This window comes from Camelina sativa, chromosome 10, assembly GCF_030686135.1.
Source record: "Camelina sativa cultivar CO46 ecotype springtype chromosome 10, ASM3068613v1".
Classification (NCBI taxonomy): domain Eukaryota; kingdom Viridiplantae; phylum Streptophyta; class Magnoliopsida; order Brassicales; family Brassicaceae; genus Camelina; species Camelina sativa.
This window is the reverse complement of record NC_141889.1, coordinates 8,576,837-8,595,043: the sequence shown is the minus strand read 5'-3', so window position 1 is coordinate 8,595,043 and position 18,207 is coordinate 8,576,837. Positions and strand designations below refer to the sequence as shown.

Genomic DNA, 18,207 nt, shown 5'->3' with positions numbered 1-18,207 from the left:
ATTATTTTCTTTTGTCAGGTTGTAACGATAGCATAAACAGATATGTGGTTGTTGTACCTTATCTATCACCAATGACAACAAAACGAACAGTCAAGTGTGTTATCCATTATGTAGATCCAGCGAAGATGAAGCGATCAGAACCACACAATTTACCAGAAGTCAGCGAGCCGGAGAGGGACTAGAAGACTATTGGGCTAACGTGTCGTCCTGTTATTATTTTTTTAAACTTATGCGTTAGGACTATCGGGAAAACGTGTCGTGTTATTTTATTCAACTAAGGCGTCAGTGTCATTAGTTTCGTAAATTATCCGATATCTGTAAATCTCAAAATGGCCGAAATGCAAAGATTTAGCTATGTTTCGCATATGATTGCGTGACCCGTGTTTATAGTTTAGATTTGGAAGTGTCTGCCTATATATATACTGCTAAGTTCAAGATTCTTGTTGAACTTATTGTTTCACTCAGGTTTCAGGTTTGCTATCCAACTCTCAGGTTTGTGTCTTAACCTGTCACGCTCTGTTTTACTATAACGCTTTTGTTCTCTTCTCTGCGATTGTCTTCTTCTCATATATCTCTTTTGTTTGGTGAAGGTTCAATCAAAGGATTCAGCTTCAACAGTTCTTCTTCATCAGCCAAAAATACAATAAGTGAAAGTGATCTCTCAAGCCACATGACATTCCGTGAAACTTGCATCCTTGTGCTTCTCTTTGCAGTTTTCAGTGCAACGAGTCAACGAGTTTGCAATCCAGCGTGCCAAGCTAAAGAACCCTTCAACTGCAATGATGTGCAAATGTTCAGTCGAACTGATTTTCCAACAAACTTCACTTTTGGTGCAGCAACTTCAGCATATCAAGTATATGTTCGTTATAACACTACAAGAAAAGTTCACATTGATAGCAGTAGATTATAGCGCATTTTCTCTAACTGCTATGAAAAATAAACTTTTTTTTAATTACTATACAATAGCACTAGAAAGACGCTAAGATAAAAATTCATTAAGTGAGAACCTAAAATCGTTTGTTCCGCCACTACTTTGATGAAAATTTTCGTTTAAGCGCATTTCAGATCCAATTTTTTTTTGTGTCAATAGAACCAAAAAAGATTGTTTTTGTTTTTTATATCAAAGTGCCACGTTTACAGCAAAAATAAAACCTTATCTCTTCTCTGTACGACGAGACGAACAAAACATCAAAAAAAATTTCTTCCCCCAAATTGAAATCTAGGTCTTTTTGAGTCCACCATAGACTCCACCGTGAAGCTCGTCGGCGGCCTCATTTCGCATCCATTCCGATTTCATATCTCGGCGAAAAAGTGATTAACACGAATCGTTATGTCTCCCTCTACCTCAATTTTTATTTGCTTCCTTCTCTTATTATCTTTCTCTATCTAGATCCGAGTTTGCGATATTTCAAGCTACCTAACAACAAATTCCTCCATTTTTTCAAATTTCTTTCAACTATTTAAGCTCCAGGTTCTTATTTATATGATTTTTCTTGTTTCTTCTTCTCTGTGATTTGTTCCTTTTTGTGTTTAGATGAACGATTAGATCTCGAGTCTGATTTAGTCTCTTTGCGATGGATATGGTTCGGATTCGGTTTCAAAGTTTTAGTATTTTGATTGCTTGTAAATCAATAGGTGGGTTAAGCTTTTGATTGTTCAACATTTCTCTTTATTATATGTTTTTCTGGAGAGGTCGATATATTGAATTGTATCTATGATATTGGATGACCTATATGATATGCTTATTTCTCTCATGACATCGAATTAAATTCATAAGCTTGTTATTTTTTTCTTGTTTTAGTGCACAACGCTTGCATGATTTGGGTGATAAGTCGATTCAGCAATAGTTTTGTGTACAGAGGTATTGTAGATTGTTTCTCGAGGACATACAGAGAATGTGGATTATATAACTATGGTTTTTGTTTACTTGTTCTTATTTAGGTCAATGGAGATGGAAAGTATGAGCGGATAAGTGGAACAAGCCTTTGGTGGAGGCACAGTTTTAGGTCCTCAAAAGCTTTTAAGAAAACGTAAGAGATGAATTTTCCGTTAACTCTATTCATGTTTGTAGTTTCCTCCTTGCCTGAGTAACTATTAATCTCTTAATTTCAGTTTTGATGAATTGCTTTGAGTTAAGTCAACATGGAAATAAGACAGAGTTTTTGACATGCTTGTGGTGGGGATATCTACGGTGGAAAAAATTCTTTAAAGGTAATTGATTAATTTTGGTTTGCTAAAGTTATAGATTTGATTCATATATGTAAATTTCAGACCTTCTATTTTCATTATCTTTTTTTTGGTAGATTGGTCTCTCCTCTACAAGTATCACTTCGAGCTTTGGGAAAGCAATTTTCTGAATCATTTGTTTGGATTGCTAAGTGTAATGAGTTGTTTCATTCGTTAGGATCAAGATGGAGCACAGTTCAGAGGATACCTCAAGGAGAAGGTCTTACCTCCTGTTGAGCAAATACTACCTTATCCATTCTCACAATTGGTTTGATGCAGTTTTTGATAACAACAATCAGGGAGATAAAAATTCTAAAGCTGCATCATGAGAATGTTATTCAGCTGAAAGACATTTGGTTCCTTTTTAGCTTGTTTCAAAACTTTGATGTTTTTACATGTTTTTTTTCTCCGTTATGGATCTATCTGCATTTTCTTACTGTGTATTGACAACAATCAGATATATCTAGACTTGAAGCCAAAGCACAACTCCAGCATAAGGATAGGGAAATTGCAGCTCAAATTTTAGGTAAGATGTTTTTTGCTTAGGCTTTTGATTGACATTAGATTGTTTTCTCTTCCTACGAGAAGCCAAACGAAGCCTTATGGTCTTAGCAAAGCAACGATGCGCACAGCTGGAAGAAGAAAATAAGGTTTGAGGGAGAACCGTAGTGGTGGGAACAGCCAAATGGATGATGATGATTTGGTATTAATTCCTTATACTCTTTATTGTTCCTTAAAGGTTAACAATTTTCATGTTTATTTCTGATATTGAATTGTGTCTCGTATATTTTCGCTCATGTATAGGTAAGACTTACAATTTATGGTTTATTTATCTCTATGTGATTGCTATGTGCTTATAGGGTTAATGGCATATTGTGGCTTCTCACGATTCTTTTGTTTCATATGAGCAGATACATATGGAGAGGATAACTAACATGTCTTTTTCATATATTCAAAGTGAACTAGTAGCTGTTCATTGGACTGTTTCAAGAAACGCTGAGTGAGCAGCTAAAAGAGAGTCTTTGCTACAAGTAAGAAAGGCTTGGATGGGTTACATGTACATGTCAAATAGTGTTTTTTTTATTTTTAATGTTAGTTTTATTTTGTTTAAGACTTGGTGACACTTTGTTATGTAAGACTTATTTTGGTTAATGTAATTTATGTTATGTATGTTGATTATTTTATGAAATGTAAAAATATAAATATATTTAAACAAATTTTGAAAAAAAAATTATAATAATAAATAAAACAGCATGAATTTTGTGATCCAATAAAATATATTATAGCATTTGATTAGTGCTATGATATAATTACGGTAAAAACTCCTAACATAGCGTGTAAAATGACTTATAACATTATTTTTAAAAATTTGAAAAGCGGGATAACATAGCATTTCTGTACTGCTATGGTATAATACTATATCATAGCATACGAATTCTGCGCTATCATATGTGAGGTACCTACAATAACAGTGACCTAATATAGCGTTTGTAAAAGAGCTATGAATTACATATTATAGCGTTTCTCTCGTGCTAACAATGTACATATTTGTTGTAGTGTAATTATGTAATAAATAAAAATATTAGGAAGAAATTTCTATTTTAAAAAAGTGATTTGCGTGTACTAGATTGAAGGTGCTGCGCATAGAGCGCTTAATGGATGGGACTACTATACTCATAGATATCCAGGTTTTGTCCTTATTTTTGATATGTGAATAATTATATATATATATACACATATATCATATTTTTTCTAAAAAACACATATCATATAGGGGTTATCAACATGTACATATATACATTTTGACAAATATATTTGCTCACAATATAGACTTTTTCATCTAGCAGAAAGGGTTCCAGATCGCACTACGGGAGATCTGGCTTGCAACTCCTATGAGCTTTATAAGGTTTAGTTTATTTTGTTTATCCTTGTTTATACAGTCACTTGGAATGAAATTTGATCGGGAAAGTTCATTGCGTTATAGGAGGATGTCCAATTATTGAAACGCTTGAATGTTCAAGCTTACAGATTCTCTATAGCATGGTCAAGGGTCCTACCAAGTAATATTACCCTCATTCTTATTCCAATCTTTTAATTGGGGTTTTATTGTTTTAATTACATTTTTACTCTCTCTCTATTATGTATATATCGCCCTCTTAGAGGGAAAGCTGTGTGGAGGAGTGGATGAGAATGGAATAAAATATTATGACAACCTCATCAACGAACTGAAAGCCAATGGTAATTATTTCATAAATATAATTTTTACACATACATGAGGATTTTTCTTGTTATATTTTGGTATATCTTTGATCATAGCAATCAACTTGATCACACGAACACGTAGGCATAGAACCATTCGTGACAATATTCCATTGGGATGTCCCCCAAGCTTTAGAAGATGAGTATGGCGGTTTTCTAAACAAACGTATAGTGTAAGCGATTCAATAAATAGATGTTTTAACCAAAACTCTTTTATTATAGTTATTTCTGTCGGTGGCAGAAGTTATACTTACCTGCCTTATTTTTTTACTAGACATTACATTTATAAGCTCATGTATATCTTTATGTATGGTAATATACATAGGGAGGCTTACAAGGATTACGCTGAGCTTCTCTTCCAAAGATTTGGAGATAGAGTGAAGTTTTGGATCACATTTAATCAACCTTACACGTTTGCATACAGAGGTTACGGAATTGCAATATCTCCACCGGGGCGATGCACAGGTTGTGAATTTGGAGGAAATTCTGGTACAGAACCTTATACTGTTGGCTATCATCAACTTCTTGCTCATGCTACAACTGTATCTACATATCGGCAGAAATACAAGGTATTCATACGAATAAAACCATATGAGTTATGTCATAGTTACACATCAAGTCTTCCTTTGTTTTGTTTTGTTTCGTTTTTTTTTTTTTATTAACCTTAACACAAATAATAAGTGATTGACCTTTTTCGCTTCAATACAGTTAGTTTACCCACAATTGCAAGAAAAATAAATATAGAAATAGAAATTAAAAGACACTGCATGAAAAAACATATATTTCACATCCACGTCTTACTTTTTGTTTCTTTTACTTCTACACAAATGCAAATAAAAAACGATTAAGCCTTTATAAGCAGGCTTAACAATGTGCAGGGGTTACAAGGAGGAAATATTGGAATAACTTTAATTGGAAGATGGTTTGTTCCTTTAAATGAAGCAAGCGTTTCAGATCAGATGGCTGCGGGGCGAGCGTTTGATTTCATTGTTGGATGGTTCTTGGATCCTCTGGTATATGGAGATTATCCGAAGACTATGAAAGATACATTAAGAGAAAGATTGCCAAGATTTACAGATTTAGAATCTCAATTAGTGAAAGGATCCATGGAGTTTCTAGGTTTAAATTATTACTACACACAGTATGCAACTGATTCATTGCAACCCATTTCGACACCACCAAACATCCAAACTGATCCAAGAGCGAACTTAAGCAGTATGTCTATCCATCATTTTTTTTAATCTATATTAATTGAATGGTATTTTTCTGTCTCAGAATTGGGAATTTTATAGTATCTGCATGCATGTCCACGTAAACTGGATTTTAATTTGTTTTCTTTTTTAATAAGCAGCTTCTCGTGGTGGAGTTCCAATTGGTGTTCAAGTGAGTATCAATTTTTAGTTTTTAACTAAAAATATTTATCATATAAAATAGAGCTCATAATAATACAAAAATTATATCACTAATTCAAACGGTTTTTTACAGAGTGATAATATTGTGTATTATCCTCCTGGGCTCCGTCAAATTCTAAACTATATCAAAGACAATTACGAAAACCCACTTACCTATATCACTGAGAATGGTAATGTATATGATATATATATATATATATATATATATATTTATATATAAACAAGTTTACTTAACAAAAATATATGAATTACATGTTAATTAGAACGTTACAGGATTTCCTACTTCTGGCAATCTAACACTTGCTGAAGCACTAGCAGACCAAGAACGAATTGAAAGCCACTGTAGTCATTTGTCTTGTCTGAAATGCGCAATCGAGTAAGTTATCTGTGATTTTTTACAGTTACTAGTTTGATCTTTGGCAGTTTTATACATGGGGAAAAAAAATCAAATGACAGTTCATATCAATAAATCTTATATGTAGGGATGGATGCAACGTAGCAGGGTATTTTCCATGGTCTTCGATGGATGTTTACGAGTTCAGTAGTGGTTACACAATCCGTCTTGGTATGAATTGGGTGAACTTCACTAATCCAGCTGATAGAAAGGAGAAAGATTCGGCTAAATGGTATTCTAAGTTCAACATGGAAAGAAGCGAAGAGAAAAGATAGAAGCAGGGTAATTTTCTTCTATTTACTCGTTGAAACTCAGGAAAATTCGAAAATAAAGTTTATATATTTTCCCTCAAAATACATGTAAAGGGAATATATGTCTGTTTCAGTCATAAAGTCTATTTAAGTCTGTTACACGTTTATTAACTATTAGTAGCGGCGACAGTTAAATATATATATATATAGTAATTAGTCACGGCGACAGGCAAACGAACAATTCAACAACAGTTTTTAACGACAGTCGCACCAGTCGCTAGCAATAGACAAACAAACAACATATGATGTCGCTGAAATCTGTCACTATCGCTGGATCCAGCGACAGGTAAACGAACAGGGCCTTCTTTGTTTTGGGTTTCCTACTTTCTTTTTTTTACATTTTTCTTCGAATTCGCCCAGCGCTGTTTTTGTCTTAAAGAATTTATTGCATCATCTTTATATGCCAATTAATACCGTATCCCACTTATACCTTTGGCTGGTTGTATAGAAAACGTGTTTATAATATTTGATTTGTTTATCGTTTCTAATTTTTAAAACTAGAATAACAAATGATATGACTAATTTTTTTTTGTCTATAATGTTGAAAGGACAATAAAAATATTTATCTAAATAAGTAGCAACAAGATGTTATCATTTTGATTCATGGTTAACATGCTAGAAAAATGAGCCGCTTAAAAAATAAGATGAACTTTAATTGAACAGAGGGAAGTTATTATGTGTGAGAGAAGGGTAAAATGCGTATAATTCAATTTTCCAGTTTAAGACAATGGAGCCATCAATTGTCTCAATATAGGCCACTGCTGCTTGGTAGAGCCGTATAGGTATATCTTGACTTTGTGCGTTTCTTCAACTAAATTATTTGATTCAAGTTTAAACGTATATCGACAATTACCATCATGTTCACCGAATCATAGCACTTTCTATCTCAAACGTATATTTTAAATATTCTTGTTGAGAGACTAGAGAGTTATTGAGTTGAATTATCGAATTTGGTTATACAAACTCTTGTTGCCTCTTCGTGATATAGTAAAATTTTCTTAAGTGGCATATTTATTTAAAAACAAAAAGGGAAAATTACTACATGAGATGCAAACTTGAGATGAATTAATAGCTTAAAGTTTTAAAGGGTTTTTATTGTAGCTTTCTATCTCTCCCCCCTCCTCCAATCTCTTGCAGGTTATTTAGATCCTTACACTATATCAATATGTCAATACAGTTCTGTATACTTATCTTTTGCTTTTATTTTGCTTTTAAAAAAATGATGATTATTTTGTATGGCAAACTAATTTGCTGAAACAAATATTTTCTTTTTGTGGATTTGCTTAATGATTTTTGTTTTTGTTTTGAAAAAATGTTGGATTTGATCCTACATTGACGTAATAATTAAATAATTTAATATTATTATCTAAAACTTAATGCCTAAATCAAAATATATCATGGACAGTTTAATATTACTATGTAAAACTTAATGCCTAAATTACAAATATATCATGGACTTGTTATTAATTTTCGTTAATGGACTTGTCATTAATTGTATCGTTATTCTGAATTATTATCTGTTTAGACTGTATATGCCAAAAAAATAAAAATGATATCTGTATATTCACTTTAAAGTTTAAACCTCTACTCTATGTTTAAAATAGGAACAAAGGTTTAATCCCACCATTTCCAGTGCTATGGTGGGGTTAATATCACGTCACAGTCCTTCATAGAGGCGTTTATACTCCTCCATCCGATAAATTAATGAATGTGCTGTTTGATGGTATGTTGGGACTCGGAAGCTCGTCAGATTCTTGGTCAGAAACACTTCCTGTTTGGTACTACATGCTAAACGAAGGGAAGATTACAGTAAAGTGTTGTCGACCTGGCTGAGACGGTTCCCTCGCTCTCGAGAAGGAGGTCGCGACACGACGGTGGGGAGGTAGTATTTGGAGGTACCATTCCAGCGCATTTCTCTGGGGAGCATACGTACGTTACCGTGGTAAGGCCAATAACTTATTCTAAATGTTGTACATTTTGGTAATTTCTCAGCATAATTTCTATAAAAAGGAATAATAAAATATTAAATATTAATATTTAATTAAGAAAATTTTTCGAAAAAGTAGCGAAAAGTCTCCGTAGTTTTATTTTTTTAAAATTTTATAGAGACTCACATCATTACACAATAGTATTTATTACTTTATTGTTTCTTTTTTAGATAAAAGACTATGGGGAGAGACTTTTGTTGCAAATGCTCCAGCATCTTCATTAGACATGTTAAATTAAAAATGAAATATTAATATTGTAAAATAATTTTCTTGAAAGTGTGAGACACTAGGTCTAAAATGTTTTAGTGAAGACACTTTTATAATATAATATTTTTTAATTAAACTTATGTAAAGACAACCATAAAAATTGTGTAATGGAAATGGTCTACGGGCTGCGAAACCCTAGTTGACTATCGAAGTACAAACACTGTTGGTCCAGAGGTAATAATAATAAATCTGTCGGTAAAGATTTTTAGTTGTCGCAAGGCACTTGTTAACATTCTTTCATTTTAATGTTATTTTTTTACGGTTTGATAGTCAAGATGGCAAGATCAATCGTACAATCAGAGGGATATAATTATGAGACGCTGCCTGATATATGTCACCTTCACGATCGTCGGAAAGGCTTTCGTCCTCACACCGAATGATGTAAGTGGAACGTACGTACTATTTTCATTATTATAATTTTTTACTTATTATTCTCTGTTTGTTGTAATTATAAAGAGAGTGAAGAAATCAGAAAAGAGAGTCCATGCACGAGTAGATTCGTGGGATAGAAAATAGAAGGTGGAAAAAAAGTAGTAAGAGTAGAGTGGAACAGTTCCGATACTAACGAAAGCACATACTTGTAAAAACAAAGGTTACCATGAAAGATACACCGAAATAGAATCAGTAAGCTAATTACCAGAAATCTTGAGAGTATGAAAAGCAAAAGTCACCTAAATCCTAGGTGAACTTTGATTCGAAGATCATTATGAACGCCGTGATACAGAACCCAGGGTAATCCTTTACCATTTCTGCAATACTATCAACCAAAAGCAAACTTTTAATGATAGATTCATCGAGATATCAAATTCTTTTTTTTTTTTTTTGAAAATATGTTAAATTAAATTCAAAAAAGAAAAAACGTTTTTACATCGTGTGCGACATGAAACTTAAAAATTTGTTTGTTTTCCACAGGGAAAGCTGATTAAGTATAAAAACAGAAGAATTAAAAACGCGATGCTAGCCAAATGCCCAATCCATCCTGAAACCGTACATCACCTCCAAGCTGAATTGCAAGCAGTTGGTTTTGAATTTGTCGATCAATCCGTTGAATGAGCTGAGCTTGTGCGGTGGGGAGAGCTTCATGTCGACGGTCATTCCGTTCCCGCCAAAGTGAATATATAGAGATCTGCAAAACGTAACGCGCAAGAAACCCAATTGTCCAATGAGGCCAAGAAGAAGAAGCCGTATTGACGACCATTTGCCAATCAGTGGAGTGTCGAGTGGTATAAATGCGAGAAGCAAGGTTGTTCCAAAGACCATATGTAAACTCACAGGAGAAAAAGAGATGGTCTCTCGTTTCGAGAGCATTGTGACAGAAAACACAAGTGACATCCGCTCCGTTGTTCCAGAGCATCATCCGGTCCCCTCTGGACAGCCTATTTTGCACTGCTAACCAAACACAAAACGAAAATTTCGGAGTGGCATAATTGAACCATACCCCACTCCTCCATCCGACCACAATTGAAGCTTGACGGAGATTATGCCAGGTATCCCTAGTAGAAAAAACAGCTTTGTACTCATCATTCTTCCCTTTCCATAGAACTTTATCTACCTCTGTATTGCGGTTAAGCCAGTGCGTATGCAACACGTCCTCTACTACAGTGAGTTGGGTTGTTTGATGGCGTCTCCGACGACGGGTCCAAGCCTCAGCAACTGTAGCGTGTTGACCGATACCCATATCAATGATTCCCCGTGGCCTAACTAGAGGCATAAGACGACCCAAATGAGACCAGTTATCAAACCAGAAAGAAGTTCGCTGGCCATCATTGACGGTAGATTTAGTAAAAGGTTTTGCGACATCCCGAAACTTCAATATTTTTTTCCACATCCAGGAGCCCAGCTGTGTTGCCTCAACTGACCAGAGAGAGGAATGCTTGAGAAGAGTTTGTTTCACCCATATAACCCACAGCGAATCCTCGCAAGAGATGATACGCCAAATTATCTTCAAACAGCTCACATCATTGCCTTCTTGCAGAGATCGCAAACCTAAGCCCCCTTCAGTTTTTGGTTTACAGACATCCACCCAAGCGACCTTGGCTTTATTTGTGTTAAGCTCTGCTCCAGACCAAAGATAAGCTGAACAAATCTTCTCCACAGTTCGAATACATTCCCGGGGTAGGCGGTATGCAGCGAACCAGAAATTACAAATGCTCCAAAGAACATAACTAATTAAATTAAGGCAACCAGCATACGAGAGGAAACGTGCGGACCAAGATCCAATCCTTCATTTGACTTGCTCAATAAGGGGAAGATAATCAGTTGCAGAGAGACGCTTAGTGACTAGAGGAAGTCCTAAGTATCGAACCGGCAAAGTACCCACTGCAAAGGAGAATCAATCCGTAATTTCTTGGTGAGTGTCGGGAGAGACCCCCGCAAGGTAAACAGTTGTTTTTTCCATACTGATACGCAGACCAGAGCGCCTGGCAAAATTCAAAAATACCTGGACTATCCCCTCTATGGAACGAATACTACCATCCCAAAATACAAGCAGGTCATCAGCAAAGCTGAGATGAGTTAAGCCAATGATCTTGCATCGCGGGTGATAGCCAAACTGTTGTGATGTCATCGCTCTATCCAACATTTTTGAAAGCACATCCATAGCAACAACAAAAAGATAGGGAGAGAGAGAGCACCCATGTATTAGCCCACGTTTATTGTTGAAAAATCCTGCATGTGCGCCGTTAACTTGGACAGAGAAAGAAGGAGTTGTTATACAGAGCATGATCCATTTGACAAATTCAGGAGGAAACTCCATCGCCATCAATGTGTTGTGCAAAAACCCCCATTGAACAGAGTCGAAAGCTTTGGAGATATCTATCTTAATAGCACAGCGGTTTGATATTGAATCCTTGTGATAATCCTTGACCAATTCTGTAGCAAGTAAGACATTCTCAATGAGTAGTCTATTTTTGACAAAAGCGGACTGATTCCCAGCTATGAACTTTGGCAACACCAATTTTAACTGATTTGCTATTATTTTTGAAATGACCTTGTACAGAACGTTGCAGCAAGATATGAGCATATAATCCTTCATCTCTCTTGCCTCTGACTTTTTTGGAATCAATGCTAATATTGTTGAATTGACTCCCTTGGGTAGACAGCCTTTGACAAAGAACGACTGAACCGCCAAAACAAACTCTTGACCGAAAAAATCCTAAGCTGCTTTATAAAACTCTGACGTATACCCATCTGGACCAGGCGATTTATCATTTGGCATTGCAAACAAAACCTTCTGAATCTCCTCTGCTAAAACAGGTCGAGTCAAAAGAGTTTTGTCCCGTTCAGAGCAGCGATACAACATCAAACCTTGTGAGACATCAACTGAAACCTCCTCATAGTCACCAGGAACCAACTGCATGAACTCTCTAAAAAATCTCTGTGCTTCAAATTTTTTTCTCATCCGGATCCTTACTGACAGAGCCATCTGGTCTCTGGATCTCCTTAAGTGAATTTTTTGCCGCACGTTGAAGCACAGCCCTGTGAAAAGTTTTGTTGTTTTTATCCCCAACCTGGAACCAGTGCAGCTTTGATCTCTGCTTAAGGTATTTCTCCTTCAAACTAGCCACACGCTCCCACCGTTCATAAGCCATATTTTCTGCATCCATCGCATGCAACGATGGGAACAAGAGTGTCTGCTCCTGTTTCTTACATAAGTCCTCATATGCCTCCTTGGATTTCTTGATCAAGTCACCCATTCTGTTCTTATCCAACTGCCGCAATCCTGGTTTCAATGCTTTCAACTTCTTAGTGAACCGATATAGCGTAGACGTGGACATATGCAACGGCTCGGTTGTTTGCCAAGCGTTACTGGCAAACGGTTTAAACTCCGGTAAACTCGTAATAGCATTAACAAACTTAAAAGGCTTCCGACGAGAACATGGATTCCCACACCTGCCGTTAGTTCTATCCGACACCGCAGATGATCTGAGAAACCACCTGCCTCAAAAACACTGTATGATGTCGGAAAAGAATGCAACCAACAAGCATTCACCATTACTCGATCCAGTTTCTTAGAGATAAGATCATTCACCCTCTTATTACTCCAAGTAAACAATGGGCCATGAGCTGCTAAATCGGAGAAAGCACAATAGTTCACAATACTTTGAAAGTCCCTCATACCTGGCGTGGCCACAGGCTGACCCTCCAGGTGAGAATGCTCCGACAAATCCAGAGTTTCGTTAAAATCCCCCATTATCATCCATGGCTTACCATTAATTATCAGGCTATCTGCATGATCACGAAGCTCCGACCACAACTCCCTTCTCTCTGTTGCCGTGTTATAGCCATAAATAAAAGAACAAAAGAAATCGTCTCCCTGATCAGGCAGCTTGATTGAACAAGTTATCATCTGTGCACTCTTGTAAAAAAGAGTGAGAAGGACATCAGGTCCCCATAATAGCCAAATTCGACCCCGGCGGTTATACTCATAATTTGTTATAACCGACCAATCATTAAAAAATTTAAATACCACCAATGGAACTTTCCTCTCTCGTACTCGAGTTTCTATCAAGCACCCAAACTTCATCTTATTCTCCTCCACCCATTTCTTTATAACGGAATGTTTTTTTGATTTGTTTAAGCCGCGGACATTCCAAAAGAATCCTGACATGATTAATGATGTTTGGAGTTCTTCATACCCGCTCCACGAGTAGAAGAAATAGTGACCGTTTTGTGAGCTGTTTTAGAATCTCGGGGAAGATAAGGGCGCATCGGTGGATCTGTCGTCGGTTTGTCAGCCAGTGAAGTTGAGTTCTTCACCAGTAACCTTTCTCGAGAAGCAACCTCCTTCGTATGCACTACAGGATGCGTCTCTGCCACATCCGTTAACACCACGTCTCCCTCCCCCATATCCTCATTTTCACTCAGAACAAAGTAAGAATTTGATAGTGTAGAGCCTTCAGCCAGAGTAGAGTTAGTTCCCTTACTGGGGCTGCGGCTCTTCTTTTGAGGGGTGCTCCAACCATTTGCATCCCCTGGTGAAATCGCTACCAAACCCGCGTCACCAGAGAAAGTAGCCACCGTAGGTGAACCTTCCCCTTTTTCAGCAGTTTGTGCTTCCTCTAAAGCCTTTCCATCAGTCACCAGAGTGATCGGTAAGACTTGCTCCTCAGGAGCCGAATCCTTTGAGGTACTCGCCGTAAGACAAGAGTCTCTTAAGTGGCCCCACTTATTACAACCAATGTACCTTGGTGGAAGCCAAGGGTAAAAATAGTGAATAACCACATCCAACTCTCTTTCCTCTTCACCGCTAATTACAAACTCTCGTGGTAAAACCTTAGTGAGATCAGCTTCAACTAGAATTTGAGCTTCGTCAAAACTTTCACAAGCTTCAGTTTTGGGATGGAGACGAATTGGCTTCCCCACTCCACTTGCTAAGAACTCCACTCCGGCTGCACTTCCTCTGCAAACGGAGACCATTTACTAACAATCATCGGAATTCCCATGATATTCCACATACCCCGATTCAAAACCCTACGCCGCATCGTTTCGTTTTTAACTCGAAACTTGAGTGTTGTGTCATTGACGACAATAACATCAATCATTGTGGACTTGTCCCCTAACCTCCAGATCTTATTAAGAATCATGAGGAGCTTTATCATTAAGAAATTTTCCGATCAAGAAATCTTCCCATAGAGGCTTCGACCCCGTTAACACCTCTTTAGGGACAATAATCCTCTCCTGCCCATCTACCCTCTCCACCACAAATTTCTGTTTAGTAAACACATGTTTTTTAGCCACCGTGAGAAACGACTTCTTTGTTGGAGCATCACCCTCCTTCACCAACACATCTAAAACAGAGTCGTGCGTAGATCCCACTTGCGGAATCAGAATCTCACTTGGCCCCCGTGCACTACCATCAAGCCCCGCCTCTAGACGACTATCAGACCCACCTTCCGACGCGAGATCAGCCCCATTATCCACCAGAGGAGACCCCAACGGCGGCATCCTTAGTCGTCACAAAAAAAATCCTAATCGCCTTTAGAATCGCCCTTTGGAACTTTTACCCTATGACTCTTATTAGTGAAAACCTGTCTAGCAACCTTTTCTCCAAGTGCTTATTCGTATCATACGATTTTTGACGGTCTAAAGATTATAAATCGAGATATCAAAATCAATCAAGCATAATCAGTAATTGAAAAAAAAAAAAGAGAGCACTTAATGGAGAATCAGTAGTTTGTGAGTCCGAATTTATTGACCAAAGGTAGAGCCTACGCTTGCTTAACAAGCGTGGAGATCGGTCGAGTACTCTCTGATTGAGCAACCTCAGATTTGTCGATGCAATCACTCCATATCCATGAGGGGCCAAACGTTACCCTCGCTGAGGTAAGTCGATTGAGGTAAGTTACATTTTGTTTTTTCTTTTAAATCTTTCAACCACCACAATAGGTGTGATATTTTCAGTCACATTTTTCAACTAAAAAAGTAAAAAAAGTAAAAAAGTTTCCTAGAATTAATTTGAGTAGTTTTTTTCTCAAAAAGTTGTGATATTTTGAAAAAAAAAAAAAGTAGATTTAAAGTAAGTTTTATAAATTGTTTATTAAATAACAAGAGATTTTGAATTGTTTTAAATGAATCGTTTTAAATGATTTTACATAAATTTAAAGTTGATTAATATAGAATTTATAAGATTTTCAAAAACCATTAGTTGAATAAAAAGTTATTTTAAGAATACCATAAGATCTACTAAAATACCATAAATTTCCCTAAATAGCTTTTTTTTTAAAAATGTTGTGATTGCAAACATTATTGGTCCAACGGTACAAAAATAAAAATACAATAATACTTATTGAATAATTTTCTATTAATTGTCGCACGATCACATTTTTTTTTTTTTGACGTAATTTGATTATTGGCTATGATCAAGCACATCAATGATAGAATCAAACTATCACCAGATTGCAAAAAGCTAAATAAGCTGCCTGATGTAACCTTTACAATAGGCGGAAGGAGTTTCTCAGTCCGTCCACGTGATGTAAGTTTTCTTTTTGCCTCCATTTAGTTTCTTTTCTCTGACTTGTTGACTATGTTTAATTAGGCATGACCAAAATTAAACTGTAACCGTATTTCGGACCGTTACCGGACCATTTTTAACCGTAATCGTATAAAACGGTTAAAAACCGTAACCGTAACCGTAAAATCATAGTGGTTAAGGTTACATAAATTATTAATCGTAACCGTATAGAAACCGTTGGTTAACCGCATAATTAAACCGTCAAATTATAACCGTAATCGTTTTATAAATATAATAAACTTTACAATTAACCACTCATGTATAATTAATATGTTATAGAAACATTACGTATAAGACATATTTATCGCTCAAATTTAAAAATATTAGTATTAATATTTAAAATTTTTACTAAATCTAATTATTTAAAACATTTTGGAAGAAAACCGTATTAATTTAATGTAGGTTTAGAATATATAGCGTTTTCTTAATACAACAGTTTCTAATTTAAGAAAATAAATGAGATATATTTCATTCATTTAAAAAAAAAACTAAAACAATGAAACGAATAAAAATAAGTTACCAAAAAAATGACAAAGTCGAAGTCAGTACGTGGATGAAAATATCACGGATTATGTAGATCGTGTTTGTGTAAATGTGTTTGACTCTCTTTGTAAAACTGTGACACTATTTAAATTATTTTGTTAAATTAATTATGCTAAAATAAATAAATTAAAAATTATTATATACTAGTTTCGATAAATAATTGACCGAATGATAGGGAAGTGTTAGTCAACTTGTTAGACTGTTAGTGTTAGGTTGTTAGCCGTTCTGTGGAAAACTAGCCGTTCCATTCCTTTAGTAACAAAATTCTGGATAAATATTGTTCAAAACGAAATCATATACTACTTCTCTTTTATTCCATTATCCAACGTGAACGTGTTCATTTTTTCACAGTCTTGAGCTCTTTTGTTATTTGAGAATGTCTTCCGACTCATTTCATTTCGACAGTCAAAGAGAAGATGTCCACAACTCAGTACCAACCATCAATACTCAAGAGAGTGCAACTCAAGAAGAAGCTAGCAGAAATTCGGAAAAGCAACGTTTGAATGGTTCCAATATTTTTAAGGTACACTTTCGAAAACAAAAATTTGATGGGGAAATGAAAGCTTGTTGTAATTATTGCAACAAAAGGTTTTCTTGGAGGTCGGGTTCAAGATATGGATCATATAGGTATCATTTGCAACTTATTCATCCTGAAAAAAATGGTGTAGAAACTAACCCTCATAATGCTTCTTCTAGTCTTTCATATTTTCATTATTCAGATCAAAAAAATCGAGAAGAATTAGCAAAGATGGTTGCGGTTGATCATCTTTCATTTAGCTTTGGTGAAAAATTGGGTTTTAATAATTATTGCATAAATGCTTTAAATCCTCAAACTAAGCGAGTTCCTCAAACTACTCTTACTCGTACTCTAAAATCACATTATCGAAAAACAAAAATAGATTTAGAAAAATTGTTTTGTAATATTCATAATAAAGTTTCAGTTTGTTGTGATATGTGGAGTGATCATTGGCAGATACATTCTTATATGGGCATTACTTGTCATTGGGTTGATAATGACTGGATTATTCAAAAAAGAATTATTGCTTTTAGGGTTTTTGATGAAAGACATACAGCTGATATTATATTTAAAATGATAAAAATAATTTTAGAAGAATATAGTTTAACAAAAAAAATATTTTCTATTTTATTTGATAATGCATCTGCTAATACTGCATCTGTTTCCGAATTAGTAAATAATTGTAGTCCTATTTTAGGTGGAAATTTTTTTCATGTTCGATGTATTTGTCATGTTTTAAATTTATGCGTTCAAGATTGTTTATTAGTTTCTCAAAATAATCTTGTTTTACCGATTAAAAAAGCTTTAAATTATTTATGGGCGCATCCAAAGTTAATAAAACGATGGTTCGAGTTTTGTAAAATGCATAATGTATCTCCTAAAAGGTTTTCTCGAGATGTTCCAACTCGTTGGAATTCAACATATGATATGCTTGCTGGTTCTATTGGTTACAAAGATTTATTGTGTAGTTTTATTCAAGAAAACTGTAGCTCTTTAACTTTGTGGCCAACTCATTGTGTTGTCATCATGCATTGCAACTATGAGAGAAGTGGATAAAATACTATGAAAAAATTCCACCTCTTAATTTGCTTGCATCGATTTTTGATCCTAGAACTAAAGTAGATGGTTTATCCGATTATCTCACCACATATTATAATTTATTGCATTTGTCTGACAGTGTTAGTGTTTTAAGCATTATTTCAAATACAAAAAAAAAGATATAGAAAATCTGTATGATGAATATTATAGAGTTTATAAGAATATGACACCAGATGTTGC

The 18,207-nt window shown here is 35.4% G+C and overlaps 1 protein-coding gene, 2 long non-coding RNA genes and 1 pseudogene across 3 annotated transcripts; 3 read left to right on the top strand and 1 right to left on the bottom strand.

Annotated features, from left to right (window-relative positions):
- The first annotated feature begins 31 nt into the window (after positions 1 to 31).
- Positions 32 to 6,741, top strand: LOC104718113 (myrosinase 4). Its single transcript, XM_010435789.3, is given in 15 exon segments — positions 32 to 492; positions 591 to 853; positions 3,854 to 3,914; positions 4,074 to 4,132; positions 4,211 to 4,286; positions 4,387 to 4,464; positions 4,571 to 4,658; positions 4,811 to 5,054; positions 5,364 to 5,477; positions 5,480 to 5,533; positions 5,535 to 5,700; positions 5,837 to 5,868; positions 5,971 to 6,067; positions 6,171 to 6,273; positions 6,380 to 6,741. Coding segments are annotated over 14 exon segments (1,542 nt in total). The 5' UTR covers positions 32 to 492; positions 591 to 670; the 3' UTR covers positions 6,567 to 6,741.
- On the top strand, positions 2,494 to 3,457 carry LOC147935907 (uncharacterized). The gene is made up of 3 exons (XR_015568830.1): positions 2,494 to 2,752; positions 2,839 to 2,929; positions 3,138 to 3,457. It is a non-coding gene; the product is annotated as an uncharacterized LOC147935907 (long non-coding RNA).
- A 2,997-nt stretch (positions 6,742 to 9,738) lies between the features above and the next one.
- On the bottom strand, positions 9,739 to 15,219 carry LOC147935906 (uncharacterized; annotated as a pseudogene).
- A 473-nt stretch (positions 15,220 to 15,692) lies between these two features.
- Positions 15,693 to 17,360, top strand: LOC147935905 (uncharacterized). Its single transcript, XR_015568012.1, has 2 exons — positions 15,693 to 15,830; positions 16,818 to 17,360. It is a non-coding gene; the product is annotated as an uncharacterized LOC147935905 (long non-coding RNA).
- The last annotated feature ends 847 nt before the right edge of the window (positions 17,361 to 18,207 follow it).